This window comes from Elgaria multicarinata, chromosome 4 (genome assembly GCF_023053635.1).
Source record: "Elgaria multicarinata webbii isolate HBS135686 ecotype San Diego chromosome 4, rElgMul1.1.pri, whole genome shotgun sequence".
Classification (NCBI taxonomy): Eukaryota; Metazoa; Chordata; class Lepidosauria; order Squamata; family Anguidae; genus Elgaria; species Elgaria multicarinata.
The window spans coordinates 97657803-97673723 of record NC_086174.1 but is presented as its reverse complement, the minus strand read 5'-3'; the positions used below and the strand labels follow the sequence as shown (position 1 = coordinate 97673723).

Below are 15921 nucleotides of genomic sequence, written 5' to 3'. Positions count from 1 at the left end.
CTTTACCCTGAGTCTGAAATTCATTCCAGTCAGGGTATAATTCAGCAAGTTGATGACAACGCTGGCTCCAAAAGAAAGGAGGAGACCAGATTGGACAAGAATGAGCTAACAGATTGTGCAGCCCAATTCTGTCCCTTTGAGTGTGATATATTGTTTCAAGATGCTAAACCCCCATACTTTCTCAAAGCATATCTGCCGCCCTGGTTTTCCCATTTTCGCAGAATCCTCATTATTAGTACTCTGTACCCTTTTCAAAGCACATCAGACTCAGACCATATGCCACTGTATAACGCGTATCGGTTGTCTGAAATGGCCGGTAAAGAAAGATGGGCTGAATAAAAGAATCAGGAAAGTTATGAAGTCTTAAAAGAAAATATAATTACACATTTCACATCTGGCACAGATGTTAAGTGAAGTCAAAGTGCCGCTGTGTTAAGGTGAAATGGTATTTTTAATGGCTAAACACAACATTGAAGAAGGAAACTCTGCTGAAAATCCAGAAAAAGGTTCTCCCCTCACCACGCCACCCAACAAGTCATTATGTACGGGCAGAGCTGTTGCTATGCCTCATCCTAAGCATCAAAAGCCAATGCAGCACAGAGGGAACTTGGATCTGTGAGCCATGACCTCAAATGCCCACTCAGCCATAAAGCTTACTGGGTGACTTTGGGCCAGTCACTATTGCTCATTTTGATCGACCTCATACGAGGATAAGATGTGGGAAGACAGACTTGCCTGAACTCTTTGGAGAAAAGGAAAGATACAACAAAAAGTGAAAATGTAAGCAAACTTAATATGATGTTTGATAAATATAAATTAAGTAAAAACAAAGAATAAAATAAAAACAAATCCTAGCATAACCAGTGCTGTGTGTGTTTAAGAGATTCAAGTTGCCAACCTATGTCCACTTACCAGGGAGTAAGCCCCATTAAACTTAATAACCTGGTTTGCACATAAGATAATCTATTGGTTTAAAATGTGTGGCTGTCTTTTCTGCTTTTACTGTATCTCACACAATCTGCTCTTTTGTAGGTTGTGGAGTGTGACATGTGATCCCTTGCTCCACAACAAATGAAAGAACCGATCATGGCATGTGCGTGCACAACAACCCATTGTTTTTTAACTGACGGATTGTCGTTATATGCCAACAGCCCTAGTGTGACTTACTTCAGAGTAGACATGTATAAATACTACTATTCTTGTGTGGTTTTGTAACCTGTCCGATACATCAGGTCATAAAAAAGTTCTTAAACTAGTTACAGAAAACATACTAGCCTAAAATGAAGAAGTGTAGTCAAATCCTAGTGAAAAATTTAGCAGCTTCAAAATAGCAGCTGATATTTCCCTGATCTATCTACTGGGAAATGCTTGAGTGGATGTCCTCAATGGACTTGAAAACCGTACATCCAATTCTTATTAAACTTTCAGGATTTGTTCTACCTCTATTTGGGATGGTTTCAGGGATAGCAAAAGTTTCATCTGCCATCTTGAAACAAATGACGGCTAATTGTAAATTTTGAATACCATTTGATGATTTCAACCAAAGTTTGCATCATGATTCAGCACAGCACTGAGCAGATTTTCACCATACAAAATTGTGTCCGCATATTGAAGCAAAATGGTGGCCAATCAAAATTTAAAAGATTTATATCTTCAATACCACTTGATTGATTTCAGCCAAACCTGGCATGATGATTCAGCACTGCAGTTAACACGTTTTAACCCTGATTATCTATAATCATAAAAAATGATATTTCTCTGTCTGTCCGTCATCACCTTAGCTCCAAGATCATGACAGCTAGACACTTGAACTGTGGCATGTATACTAAGGAACCCAAGGAATGTGAACTACAGTGTTATTTTGTTTTTAAAACCCATTAATTTTAATTAATTTAAGTGCAGTAGCAAGCCAAGAGAGATTAGTAGAGACAGAGTTATAGGCTTGTGCCTAACCTCCTCCTATAGGACAGCTCCCTCATGGGAACGGTGTGGACTCATCCCTCTCTCAGGGGCTATGGAGTGCACCATGTCAAGGGCTGTGCCTAAGGACACCAGCAGGCATGTTTTAATTCAAACAGGGTGGGCACAATAGGTCCATCAGCTGTGTAGCTCAGCTTGAAGGCTTCGCTGTATCAAACTAAGAGCTATTTCAACCTGTGTGGAGCCAGGTTTGTTTGCTGGTAATTAATAAAGGCATTAGTTTCCAAGTACCAACCCCAAACATACAAGATTAGAAATATATTAAGTACAGGTTGCACCCTAAACTTTTCTAAAGAAGTATCTGTCACAATTTGTTATAACATATTCAAAATCACACTATTTTTGTTTTAACACTGAATATCATATTGAAAATATCAGGTTACTGATATAAAAGTTAGAAGTAGAAGAATATGTTTTTTAGTGTTTAGATACTACACAGAACAGAAGTTCAGGATGAAAATGCTATTTACTTCTATTTTTAGATCCATATAGAAAGCATATTCCTTTCAGCACATGAACACATATTTTACTTCACACATGCTCAGCCATGTGGTTTCCTGTTCAGAAGTCATAAAGGCCTCCATCTACTTCCCCAATGTGTGCAGTTGTCTTCTCAATGGTTGCAGCAGGAATTGGATGAAGTATTTGTGTTACTAAATATCACAGATTTATGATGCTACATGAATTTTATTGAATTAGTTGTAGTACAACTGTTACAAGCTGTAGATGTTTAAAATGTGGATTATGCTGTAGGAAAGCTATTGCAATTGCACTTTAAAAGCCACATACAAGTACTAGTTTTCCTCCTAAAAAAGCCTAAACTTCATAGACTGTTAAAAGTAATGGAAATGTCAAGGCGAAGAACACTCAAATCCAAGCAAATATTAATTTGGTATGTTGTGGACTTTACATTTGTTACAGTAACTAGCTTACAGTGTTTCCTAGGTAAATACTATAAAAATGTAGGTGCTACTCCATTGGGCTGAATCCATGATTTCCTACGTATGGTTTAGATGTTGCACACACCGTATATAAATCTCTTTGATTTTGTTTTACCTACAATGATCAATCACAAAGAGCTAAACCTTGTGATCAAAGATGTTAAAAGCAAATGAGACTTCCTGACATATTACTGGGTCTAGTGAGACCATAAGCACCTTTACTTCCTACACATGAATCAACACTCCATCCTCTGATGAAGTGAACCTTCCATAGATCTTTCAAATAGACAAATGAAGTATGATAGTCTTCTTTGGCTGAAGAAGGGGAGGCACCAAAATCTATGAATAAGTGGCAAATACATGTTGCTCACCCACATCTGCCTTTGATTACTGTGTTCTGTCTATCTCTACTAGTTTTGAAGTGGGATTGTCGAGGTAGCCTCCTTTGCTCAAGCTGGGAATGTGTCCAGTTTTTACTATTACTTTCGTGTCCTAGCACAGCAATAATGAAAATATCCTCACAGAAAGAAATATCCTCAGAAAAGAGAAGATGATATAAGAGTTTTTCAGAATTTGTGTTAAGTGGACAGTCCATGTACAGACTACAATTCACCATCTGAAGAGTTCTTCTTCTTGATGTTGTTGATTTGTTTAAGGTAAGGAAACTGAACCTGGTTAATGGATCTCTATAACTACAATCCCATTGCTGCTTCCCAGCAAATGGCATTCAAAATGTTCTGTTTCGGAATCTGGAATCTGAAACAATATTGTTGGATTCATTATTCTTTTACACAAGGCGTCAGTTTATCGTGAGAAAAGAAAACCTGTTTGGTACATACGGTGAACAGAGAGGACAGCTTAGCTCACAATACATATTATAGGTTAATTTGTTTTTAGCTGTGTATATTTATTGTTTTATATTGTATGATTTTATCTGTACATCGCCCTGAGATCCTAGTGATATAGGGCGGGATACAAATGTTTTAAATAAATAAATAATTGCATAGGACCATTATGGCTAATAGCCACTGATTACCTAGTCTCTTATTCTTATTCAAATAAGAACTTCCAGGTCCACCAGTGATATGAACTTGATCTTTGCAGCTAAACACACTGTGGCACATCACAGCTACATTGTATTTTTTTTATCTCCATTTTCCTCAGACAGCTCCCATTTCCACTCCAGGGAAGGAAAAACAAGGGGTCTAAGGGAAGCACAAGGTGGGCACACTGTGCATGTCTATGGTTCAGAAAAGTTGTGACACTGAATGTTACATCCTGTTCTTCCTCTGTCATCTTCAGCTTTAAAACTCTGGTTTCAAATCCTTTTAAAAAGGGAGGCCTGTGGTCAACATTGTTGGTGACGTAACACATATCTTCAGTTAAGGCCTGCTGGCAAGGGAAAGAGAATTTGTTTTCCAGAATAGAGGGGCTAGGAGGACGCTCCTGAGATCCGTCCCAACTGCTTTATCAGCGTTCAGCAATCAGGACTGTTGTGCGCGCCAACTCCATGTCTTAAAAAAAGGGGCGGGGAGGGAAACGATACCAAGCTGTATAAGAACTTCCTAGTTAAACCTACCTTTAATATGCCTGCAACAATCGCATTCACCTAAATTAATGAATACAAAATGCATGAGTTTACCTCTCTTTCATCCATATTCAGCCACTGTTTTGGATCATCTTCAGTTGCCAAAAAAGCAATCAGTTCTAAAGCAGTAAGCCTAGTTTGACGTCTGGATGATACGAAGATGAGAACTGGCTTGGCTGGAGAATGGCTCCTAATGGCTGTTAAAAAGAAGCAAAACCTCAGAGTAATGCAATGCAATTCCTTGAACCAGCATTTCCCTATGCAGCCCTCTTACATCAGCCATGGATTCATTTGAATGAAAAGTGCCAATGAATTAAATTGATATATTTACTCATCTTTTAGGGGAATTCTCAAGTGCCTGAACAATTGCAGCAAAGACTGGGCAAAATTTATTTTTTTTGGTTTGTTTGGCAGTTATACACTTGTAACAGTAAAATATTCAAGCCAAACAAGTTTTTTTTAAAAAAAGGTTTCCTCGGTGAATATGAAAAGCTTTCAGTTTGTAGCCAGATTTTATGGGCTGAAAAAATAAAGTTTATAATGGAAAATGTTGATACATTCATGATTATAACAAATGGAAAGAAAACCACTTTGTAAATCACATTTCTACAGCAATTTGATCAGTCAGTAGAAATACTAACAGCATCATGCTGTTTGCGGGACAATCTTTAATATGAATGAAGTATGTTTTGACATTTTAAGGGATTTGTTATATATAAAATGGTATAATTCCTTATGAATTTGTACTTAATTAACAGATACAATTTTAGTACAAACCATGACAATACAGGTCTGTAAATGAGAACCAACACATGTACATACGAGTATGACCGATGACGATATTAATATTGCATCTTCTTCATATAGAAAGCAATATATCTATTTCTTAACGAAAGCTTGACAGCTAATGAATTTTTGTTGCTTCAGGAACAGGTGTGGCTGAACAGCTCTGGACAGATTTATTGTTCATTAGTGTTTTTCTACAATGTTCCTCCTTGAGGTGTAAATAATCCAAACTGCCAAGACTGGTCTCCAGTCCCCAATCAATACTTCACTTCTGTCATAAGGCTAATTAGATCAGCTAAAAAGTCACCTCACAACTGTCGCCTTACAATCAACAGCAGTTCACATCACAAAATTTATTTGGGGGCTTCTTTTTAATTGATATAATAAATATTCCTTATGGAACCTACACAGAACATGTTTCAATAAAATATGAAGGTGGTTCTTAAATCTATCCCGCTTGCCAGTTTACGAATAAAAAATCGAAAACAGAGACATATCTGGGAGACACTGGAAATTCTGAAGTTTATGGTTATTGCCCTGAAATCAGAATTATGCAAGCTTAGCTTGACATGCAACTTCTGTTTACAATTTTTTAAAGCTTCTATGAGGAGCAAATCTCTTACTGAATTAATACTGAAAAAGGCTTAGATGTTGTAACATTGTAAAATGTTAAAACGTTAATAGAGAAATATTTTCACAGTGTCAAATGTTAACATTAATTTCAACTATACTGTTTGAAATACATCTGAGTTCCACTGACATGTGTTGTGTTAGCAGTTTTAATGTACAGGGCCTGAAGTTAGGTCATGCTGCTAAAAAGTCATAAAGCAAACCAGAAAATACATAACAAAATATGATCTACATTTATCCACTGTGGACTTAAAATAATAATAATAATAATAATAATAATAATAATAATAATAATAATGCTTGAGCTGCATACCCTGAAAAGCTGGTTTGTTCATGCTAGCCATACGAGGGCAATAATGCTGGCCTGGGAAGCCTTGAATGTGTACCTCCAATGGAACCGGGCGCACCGATGGCCTAAAGTTGAAAAGCCCCATCTAAATAGATAAAAATGGTTAGTTGTACAAGTTGAAGGCTGCTTTTATTTCAAAAATAATGCCAAATTGCAACTGTCCAAAATGATGGATGTTAATGTCTTCCGCATACCTGATTGATATTTAGCCAATCAGCAAGATCCCTGGCATTAGCTAATGCAGTCGACAGACCAACCACTCTGACAGGCATTTCTGTGTGAGATGAGATGAAGTTAGTACGAGACACAATAACTTCCAGTACAGGGCCTCTCTCATCCCCTAGAAAAGAAGGAAAGAAGAACAGACATCAGTATTTTAAAAAAAACTTCAACTAGCAATGCCAGAGCACAGTTCCATTCCAAGATTAATAGTGATAAAAACAATGCTCACCTAGCAGATGGATCTCATCTATGATGAGAATGGAAACTTTTTGAACATAACTTCGGTTTTGCCAGCTTCTGCTGATCCCATCCCACTTCTCCGGCGTAGTAACAATAAGGTCAGCTTGGGCAATTGACCTCATATCAGGAGTCACATCCCCTGTCAACTCCACAACCCTGTAAAGGGAGTCAAATAGTCATTATGAAGTTATACAACAATTTTTTTTATCTGTTTCAGAGTAGACGGTAGGTCCAGAACATTAACCCCTAATATAAACTTGATAAAAACACTATCCTGTCAGAATGCAAGGGTGCATCCACATCCAGATACTCAGTTCAATTTCCTTTTATATTCCTCACAGAAAAAGGAAAGGACTGAATCTCTTCCTAACTATAGCAGTTCCTTTCACAAGGAAACCAGTGTTTGAGCTGAGAAGGAAGGAGCAGCATGGAGGTCCTGGTGAATAGAAAAATATTCATACCAAGACAGGGCCTTATTGACCCATGGTTCTTAAAAGAAAAAAGCTGTGCTGATCTACCATCCAGCCTAGTCATAATCTAGTAAAAACATTCTATCTATATATAACAACTTTCAAGAATTTTATTTTTCTTTAGTTCTGGTTACATAGGTCAAATATTACATCATACATATACAATCAGTTTCGATGCAGATTTCTGCCTGGATTTAATATTATTTAACATTAGCTTATTTAGAATACTTAGGATACTTAGTTTCCTCCCCCTACATACTCTCCATAACTCTATATATGCCGATGGAGGCATTCTCCCATCTTCTTTACTCGCGAAATCAATAACTTTCCTCCATACCCCTTCAAATTTGCCTTTGTTTAGCTGTTCTCGCACTCTCCTTAATTTGAGTCATTTTTTCTAAGAGAGCAATCTGCCATACCCTTTGGTATCAGTTATCAATATGGAGCCCTTTGCCATCTTTCCAAAGCTTGGCTATCAACCATCTAGCCACCAACAGCTGGTGGCTTATTAATTCCTTATTTAACAAGTTATTATCTAGTCCTCTATATAAATCTAACAATGCTAAATGAGAAGATGGGTGAACCCATTGTCCAGTTATTGAGCTAATTTCCTGGAACACTATTTTCCAGAAAGTATTTGCCTTAGGGCAAGACCACCACATATGTATACACATTCCTATACCCGAGCATCCCCTCCAACACTCTGGGGATGGCCCTGGGCTCATCACTGACATTTTCCTAGGTGTGAGATTCCATCTGTGGGTCAGTTTTGATATTAATTCCTTATTTTTAATTTATATTGTTTCAAATGGGCATCTATCCCACAAAGCATTCCAATCTTTTTTCTTAATTTGGATGCCTAAATCTGTTTCTCAGACCATTCAGAGTGAATAATTTGTACCGAGTTCCTGAGCCATTATCCACTTATATAAATTGGAGGCCAAGCCTTTTGTTGCTCCTTTATACCCCACCTCCTCACATTCCAACGCCATTAAGTTCCTGGTTTGTATTTCTGGCTATTATTATTATTATTATTATTATTATTATTATTATTATTATTATTTATATAGCACCATCAGTGTACATGGTGCTGTACAGAGTAAAACAATAAAATATTAAAACGCTGCCACATAGGCTTACATTCTAACAGAATCATAATAAAACAATAAGAAGCGGAAGAGAATGCACCAAACAGGCACAGGGTAGAGAAAAACTAACAGTATAAAAGTTAGATCAAAATCAAGTTTTAAAAGCTTTAGAAAAAAGAAAAGTTTTTAGCTGAGCTTTAAAAAACTGCGATTGAACAAAGGCACGTGCTCGTGCGATTTTTATCCACTGTCCCCTCTCCTGACCTAATTTTTCTAAACCCTGCTTAATCAATTGCCAATTTTTAAAGAAATCCTTTCGATTTTCACCTAACTATTTCCATTGCTTCAATTGCTGGGTGATAAGCCATCGGGGTTAATGATGAGAGCCCTGGTGATAATGTTTCCATCCTCGCTTTCCAAACTACCAATGTAGTTATAATGTGAATGGATTCTGCACCCGCTCTACTCGTCTGAACTTGTGTTTTCAGTATGGTCAAGCACTGATAGAAACTCCCTCACACATTGTTCCTTCTATTTTCACCCACCGTTTGCAAGTGTCTCCTTCCTTCAAAGAGATTATATGTTTAAGTTGATTAGCCTCATAATAACCTATCAGGTTTGGGACTCCCCATCTGCCATTCTCTTGCTGTTTACATAGGAGTGATTTAGGCTAGGGTTTTTTGTGCCAAATATGAGCAAATTTAATTGCTTCTGCCAATGTTGTAGTTGGTTTTTTGGAATCCAAAATGGCAATGTTTGAAATAAAAGTGTTGGGAATGCTATTTTAACAGTGATTAAATGATCTACAATGCCTATTTGCTGCTTCTTCCACCTCCTTATTTCAGAACTAATTATCTTCCATACTTTCTTATAGTTTACTTCATATAATTTGTTTAGATTTTTAATAATTTGGATCCCAAAACATTCCAACTATTATAAATGATTTCAAATTGTGATGTATCTATTTCATATACGGATAGATTCTTAGCTAAAATTAGATCAACTTACATGATGTCTTTATTGGACTAGGATAGGAGGTTTAAGAAATGTTAACCAGTACGTATGAATGCTCTTAAGAAAAACAAATTTCAGAAATTCTATCTGAAGACTGTAGTAAAGTTTTACTTGTAAATACAGCAGAATTGTTACGAACACCAATTTCCTTTCCTTGCCATTGGCTGACAATTCTCTAGTTGTGGTGGCATACAGATGCAATGGAAACTGTCACCTGCATATTGAATATTTAATTCTTTATTTAATTTGGACTATTTAGGGACAAAAGAAAAAAAACGTACTTTTTACCCAGCTTTTCTTCAATTCGAATTTTCCAGTCTTCAATTCTCTCCCGCACCAGTGCTTTTAGGGGAGCAATATACACAGCCTACAAGACATAAGCCAAGAGGATCAGAAAGAAAGATATAACAGTGCTATATAATAGCGGTTTTGTAGGTTCTTTAGATTTAAGACCAACGTTTGAAGTGTCTTCTTCATATTGTGTTTAGTTGCTTGTATCAATTTCAAACTGAAATAGACTGGCTTGTACCAAAAATTGTATTTTTCAAACCAATTAATTTTTAAAATCTTAGCAATAATTTGTAAAACTAGAATGACATTATTACGTCTCACTAAAGCAAAAACGAATATTATAAAATACTCTATATTGTTTTGCAAAAATAGAGGAGCAAACCTGGTAGGACAAACGGATCTTCATTATGGCAACATCCTAATATGATCATGATATTTTATCTAGAAAATGGTATGTATTTAAATTAGGCAGCACCCACTGGAAATTACTCCTGTGAAATGCAACTGAAATTATTCAGATTTAAAAACTCTTTCAAGTGTGAAGCAGAATTCTTTGACTGAATGTTCTGACTAGAAGAACCAATGGCTTATTTATTAATTAAACTATTTATATCCTGCCCTGCCATTGTAAACAAGGCTCAGTGCACCTCACAACACCTTAAAACAAAGAACATGTCATAAAAACATGTGTGTGTGTAGATATCTCAAAATACAAGGGGAGAGACAGATCATACATATAAACAGACTTAATAGTGGCAAAAACTTTCACCCCAGCTGGTTGAATGTCTGCTGGAAAATGAACGTCAACTAATTGATGGAAAGTCAAGAAAGAGAGGGCCAAATTAAACCCGTTGGACAGGGAGTTCCATAGTCTAAACGGCTCTCCCATGTCACGATCAGTCATTTTGGTGCTACTGACGGACATGGATGAAAGCCTCCCCCTGGATATTTTAAAGATTTGGCATGCTCACATATATGGTCCTTTGTGTGTGAAGTGATTTCACCCAGAAACCTACTTCACCAGCAAGTGAGTTCCACTTTTTTTCTTTTTCTTTTTTAAAAAAGATGTTGCGCCCTGTTAACTGTCCCTGTTAAACAAGCCCAAACTACTCACATCCCTCACATAAAGAAGTGTAACTCTGAGAACTTGTTTTTAAAAAATAGTTTAAAATGTACCCAAAAGTTTCCTGGTCCAATATTTGAGTACTGTAATAGGCTGGATGTGGGCCAATAAACTACGATTCACTCTAAGCAAGATGGAGGTACTGTTAGTGAGTGGTTTGTCTGCCCAGCCATGAGTTCAACTTGTTTTGGAGGCGGCTGTACTCCTCAAAAAGGATGAGGTTCATAGTTTGGGGCTGTCTGTCGATCCAGGACTGTCTCTTGACACCTGGATGTCCATTGCAGCTTGGACTGCATTTTATTATCTTAGGGCAATATATCAACTGTCTGTACAGCACCATGTACATTGATGGTGCTATATAAATAAATAATAATAATAATAATAATCCTATCTGGAGAAGCCTTGCTACAGTTATCCATGGTCTGGTAACCTCCTGATTGGATTAGTGCCATGTGTCATATGTGGGGCTGCCTTTGAAAAAGGTCCAGAAACGGCAGCTTTTTTGAAACAGGACAGTAAGATTGTTACCTGGGATTGGCCAATATTACACCAGTGCTTTATCATCTGGACTATCTCTGAGTCAGTTTCTGGACAGAATTCAAAGTGCTGGCATTAAACTTCAAAATTCTAAATAGCTTGGGGCCAATTTATCTAAAGCACTGTCTCCTCCTGTACATTACTGGATGCACTTTTTGTCAATAGGCAGAACAAACATGTTGTAAATAAATAAATAAATAAATAAATGAATAAATCCACATAAATAAATCTAGATACGATTGCCTGTAAAAGAGCTCCCAGTTCTTTAGGGGAAAGAAAAGTATTTTCTTGTGTTTTTTTTCAATTTGGCAAAAATGTGGTGAAGCACATTTTAGCCAACATACCACAGTTAAAAAGTATTCTTACATAATATTACTGTCCGTTCACCTGACATGTTCAGGAGTAATGAAAAGCAGATACAGAACGCAAACATTTTTCAGAGAAATAATGGTTTTGCAAACCTTTGATGTGGGATAGTTGTTGAAAATTCTAAAGATAGCTAATTCTGCTGCAACTGTCTTCCCAGAGCCAGTGGGAGCTCCAAGAAGAACATTACAATCAGTATGATACAATGTATGGAATATCTGGGTCTGAATTGGGTTGAAATGAGTGAATTTGTATAGGGCTTCATACTTCGGATGTCCCAAAGCTGTGATAGGTAAAGGCTGGAGATCCAGTAATTCTGGAAATTGAGGAATAATAATTAGTATAGGCATAAATGTGCAATCAAATATAACAAATTATTTCTAATCTCCCCCACAAAACACCCAATAACAAAACCCTAGATTAATATATTAATAATATTAAGCAGATTAATATTAAATATTATATAGGAACATACCCAAAAAGGGAATAAAATTTTGGGCACTTTTTAAAATTCTACTGCATACAGCAACGAGAACAACTAGCAAGTTGGTTTTCTACATTTAGATCTGTATTTTTTAAAAACCAAATGCTTAAAGATACTTATTGAGTATTACCCTGGTGTCCAATATTTGCACAGATAGATCTTTTCATAAAAGGCCATCTTTTTAAACTTACTGTAATTAGATCTAAACCTAACCTATCAAAGCAAATATGATCCATAATATGACCCAAATGGGCTGGTTTATACAACAGAAGTTCCACTGAGGGGAATGCTAAAAATAAAGTTATAATCAGGGGATTCAGAAGTAGGCACAACCTAAGACAAAGCAGCATGGCATTTTATTAGGGTCGCAAATACATATTTATTTCATTTATATCCCACCTTTTTTCCTCCAAGGAACCCAAGGTGGCGTACATAATCCTCCTCCTCTCCATTTTATCCTCACAACAACAACCCTGTGAGGTGGGTTGGGCTGAGAGTCTGTGACTGGCCCAAAGTCACCCATTGGGTTTCCATGGCCAAGTGGGGACTAGAACCCGGATCTCCCAACTCCCAGTCCAACACCTTAGCCACTACACACTGGCTCACATTAGTGCCTTGTGAATCGCTCCTCTCTATGCCACTGCCCCAAAATCCAGATTATACAATTCTCCACCTCAAATTTATAATTCAATCACATAGCACTAGCTTGATAGTGCAATTTAAGCAATTTTGAAAAATGATTTTATGCATTATAAACCCAAAATAGTATACTCGCATATAGTTTTTTTAAGGTATATAATAGCACTAATAATGTAAGATGACTCTTCTATTGCTAACCATTCAGCTCTGCTTTTTTATAATTATAGGGAAGGACATCCTTGCTGCATTAATAAATTTTTTTAAAAAAGTTATAGAGGAAAAATATGACAGGAATCAGAATTGTAACATGCATCTGTGTTAAGCCAGAGAAAAATCTATCTTTGGTAGAAATTTATCAACCAATTTCATTGTTAAATACAGAATATAAGAACTTGGATTGATTCTCAGGAGATAAAACACAACGATGTCTAAAGCTGAGCCTTATTCAAGCTTTTTAAAGACAATTTACCCATAGTCTTATTAATCAAAATAAGCAGTTTGAGGCTTTCACGCCTAAAATACCTAACTGAATAAAGCTGGAGATGTGCTTTAGTTTAGGTGTTTTTTTGGTTTGTGTTGAGGTAATATTCTAATGTAGCATTGTGTCTGAGAGGCTGAATCAATCTCAGATACTATGCACGTATTATAAAAAATGATCAACTGATCAAATGACTATAATTTAACACACAAGCACTTACTTTACCACCTCTTTCATTTAATCTTATTATCGAGGTCTTGGCAACAGTTTTCAAAGTAATAAAGTAGAAGTTATAAATAAAAACAAACAAATGTTATTATTCTGGGATGAATCAAGGGTGTCTGTTCCGTGAACAGAAAACCTTTTGTTTGTGGAACACACTGAGATCCAGCAGAGGCTCCTGCTGCAGGAAGCAGGGAGAAGCCAGTTTTGCTGAACCCTTCTTCCTCCCGCGCCACCTCACACACCGGCTCAGTTCAGTCAACACGTTTCTCTAAAAAACTCCACCGACCACAGAACATGTTCTAACTCCACTGTTGTGTGACTGTGGACTTCTTTCTAGCATAGCTGCAAGGAGATCAGAAGCTTTCAACATAGTTTAGCAAAGTCTTCCTCAAACCAGCACAATCCAGAGGTCGTTGACTACAACTCCCATCATCTCCAGCCAGTTGAGGATTGCACCAAGTTGAGGAAAGCTGCTTTAGCATTACATCTCAACCCTAAACTGTGGTTGTTCTCAACTATGGTTTATCGAAACAAGCCATCTTCATAAACCTTGACTAGAAGTTAGCTTGTTTTAGTAAACCAGTTGTGACTAGCCATAGTTTGTCTGGGTTTGGACATAATGCTACACTGTATTTAGTTAAAAACAGAAGTGAAAGCTTCTGATCACCTCATAGTGGAAAAGGAGAAGTGCATGAGCTCAAAGCTTCTTTACTTATTGCTAAACTATTGTTTAGTGCTCCGTTTGAATGAATCCATTGTGTACCAGCTTGAAAAATATATGAACTGTACAACGGAAGATGTACTCCCATACTTGAAATTCTAAAGGTCTGTTCATTTGTGTACACTATTTCACATGACAAGTTATTTGCAGAGAAAAGCTTTTGCATAATCCCAGTGATTGTGTGAGAATGTAGTGATGCCACAGTAAAAACCTTTTTTTTTTACAATCAAACCAAATGCTTGATTCATGAGGCTGGGGAGATCAGATGGAATCCTTGAAGTCCCATTTGCCTTAGGTTGTGCCAGCAAAAACACTCACATTTGTTCCAACTTGAATGCCATCATTCTGACAGAATCAGAGATAGATGCAGCCAAGGCTCCAGCTAGTCATATTTTTTTGGATAGGTTTCAGCTTGTGTAGCCTGACGTAGAAAATCTACTAGGAGGTTTGGGACCTATTACCTGCTTGTTGAATCTATGCCTACATATTAAAATCTGTCAGATGTGGGCTTACAGTCTGGATTTCAGAAGTGGTTAATACTCTAGTTTACTTTCCATTACCCTTAAAGCAGCAGTGGTTAAACCCATTACAAAAAATAAATTTGGATTTCCTGATTCTGGACAATTATTGTCCAGTATCTGTAGCTTATCAACACCAGGTGATCTTGGGTCATACTATTTATTTGTATCCATTCTAACCTGTTTTATGGCATGATTTTGGGATGGAAACAGCCTTGGTTGCATGGTGGATGATATGTTGATGAATAGATAGAGGGAGCACAACCCTGTTAGTTATCCTGGACCTGCCAATGGCTTCTGATATCATCAGTCATGGTATCCTTCAGCAAGTGCAGAATGCAGACACCCAGTAGCTTGTGGGAGCTAAACACTCAGAAAATATAATACGAAACCTTTTAACACCTGCACTGTTGGCCAGTGCATTTTCAGGGCCAGTTTAAAGTGCAGGTGATTACCTTTAAAGCCCTAAACAACTTTGGACAAGGTTATTTGAGGGCCAACTTTACACCTGCATCAACTTGCCCCACGCAAGATTAGCCATGGAGGCTTGGCTAAAAGGCCTGCTGCTAAGGTCTGTTAGGCTGGAGGGCAGAAAAGACAGGGACTTTTTCTGTGGTGGCCCCATTTTTATGGAAAACTTTTCCACAGGAAGTGTGCCTGGCTCCATCTCTGACTTTTGGATATTTTAATCTGCTTTTAGAGGAATAATGGTGCTGGTCTATGTTTAATGAGTTGTAGTTTTTAATTGTTGCATGCATTTTTGACTTGTATTGGAGTAGAATGTTTATGCAGCTGCTTTAGTCAACTGTAATTTATATTTTATAAAATATAAAAAGGGGGCTTTTGCTATAGAAGGTGATACAGGAGTGTCTTAAATAAAGACAAAATAATGCTAGCTTCTAATGCTTAAGGTCCAATGGGAAAAATGCTTCTGAAGGAAGGACCCATTCTAAAGCAAACAGCAGCAACTCTGGGACTGCAACATAAGTCTGAATAAAGACAGTTTATTAACTTTATTGCAATAGCAGAGAAATGACTCATTACCACAGGATATTACATTGGTTGAATCAGAGAGCCATGTGCCTATATCTCTGCAATATATTTTTAATGTAATTAGAAATTTAAGAAAAACAATAGTTCTTCAGTATAACGATTATATACAACATCTTGGAAGGGAATTAGGAACTGTGGAGTGTGGAAGCTAGAATATGTACATGACCAGACTGGATTG

The 15921-nt window shown here is 37.0% G+C and overlaps 1 protein-coding gene across 1 annotated transcript in view; it reads right to left on the bottom strand.

The window, feature by feature from the left end:
* ASCC3 (activating signal cointegrator 1 complex subunit 3) overlaps positions 1 to 15921 on the bottom strand; it is a 255779-nt gene that overhangs the window by 73399 nt on the left and 166459 nt on the right. The window contains exons 25-30 of the mRNA XM_063124851.1: positions 11721 to 11941; positions 9590 to 9675; positions 6726 to 6892; positions 6469 to 6614; positions 6239 to 6359; positions 4564 to 4706 (exon numbers count right to left, since the gene is read on the bottom strand). Of these exons, the coding sequence (XP_062980921.1) occupies positions 4564 to 4706; positions 6239 to 6359; positions 6469 to 6614; positions 6726 to 6892; positions 9590 to 9675; positions 11721 to 11941 (884 nt within the window). The remainder of the gene's footprint in view (positions 1 to 4563; positions 4707 to 6238; positions 6360 to 6468; positions 6615 to 6725; positions 6893 to 9589; positions 9676 to 11720; positions 11942 to 15921) is intronic.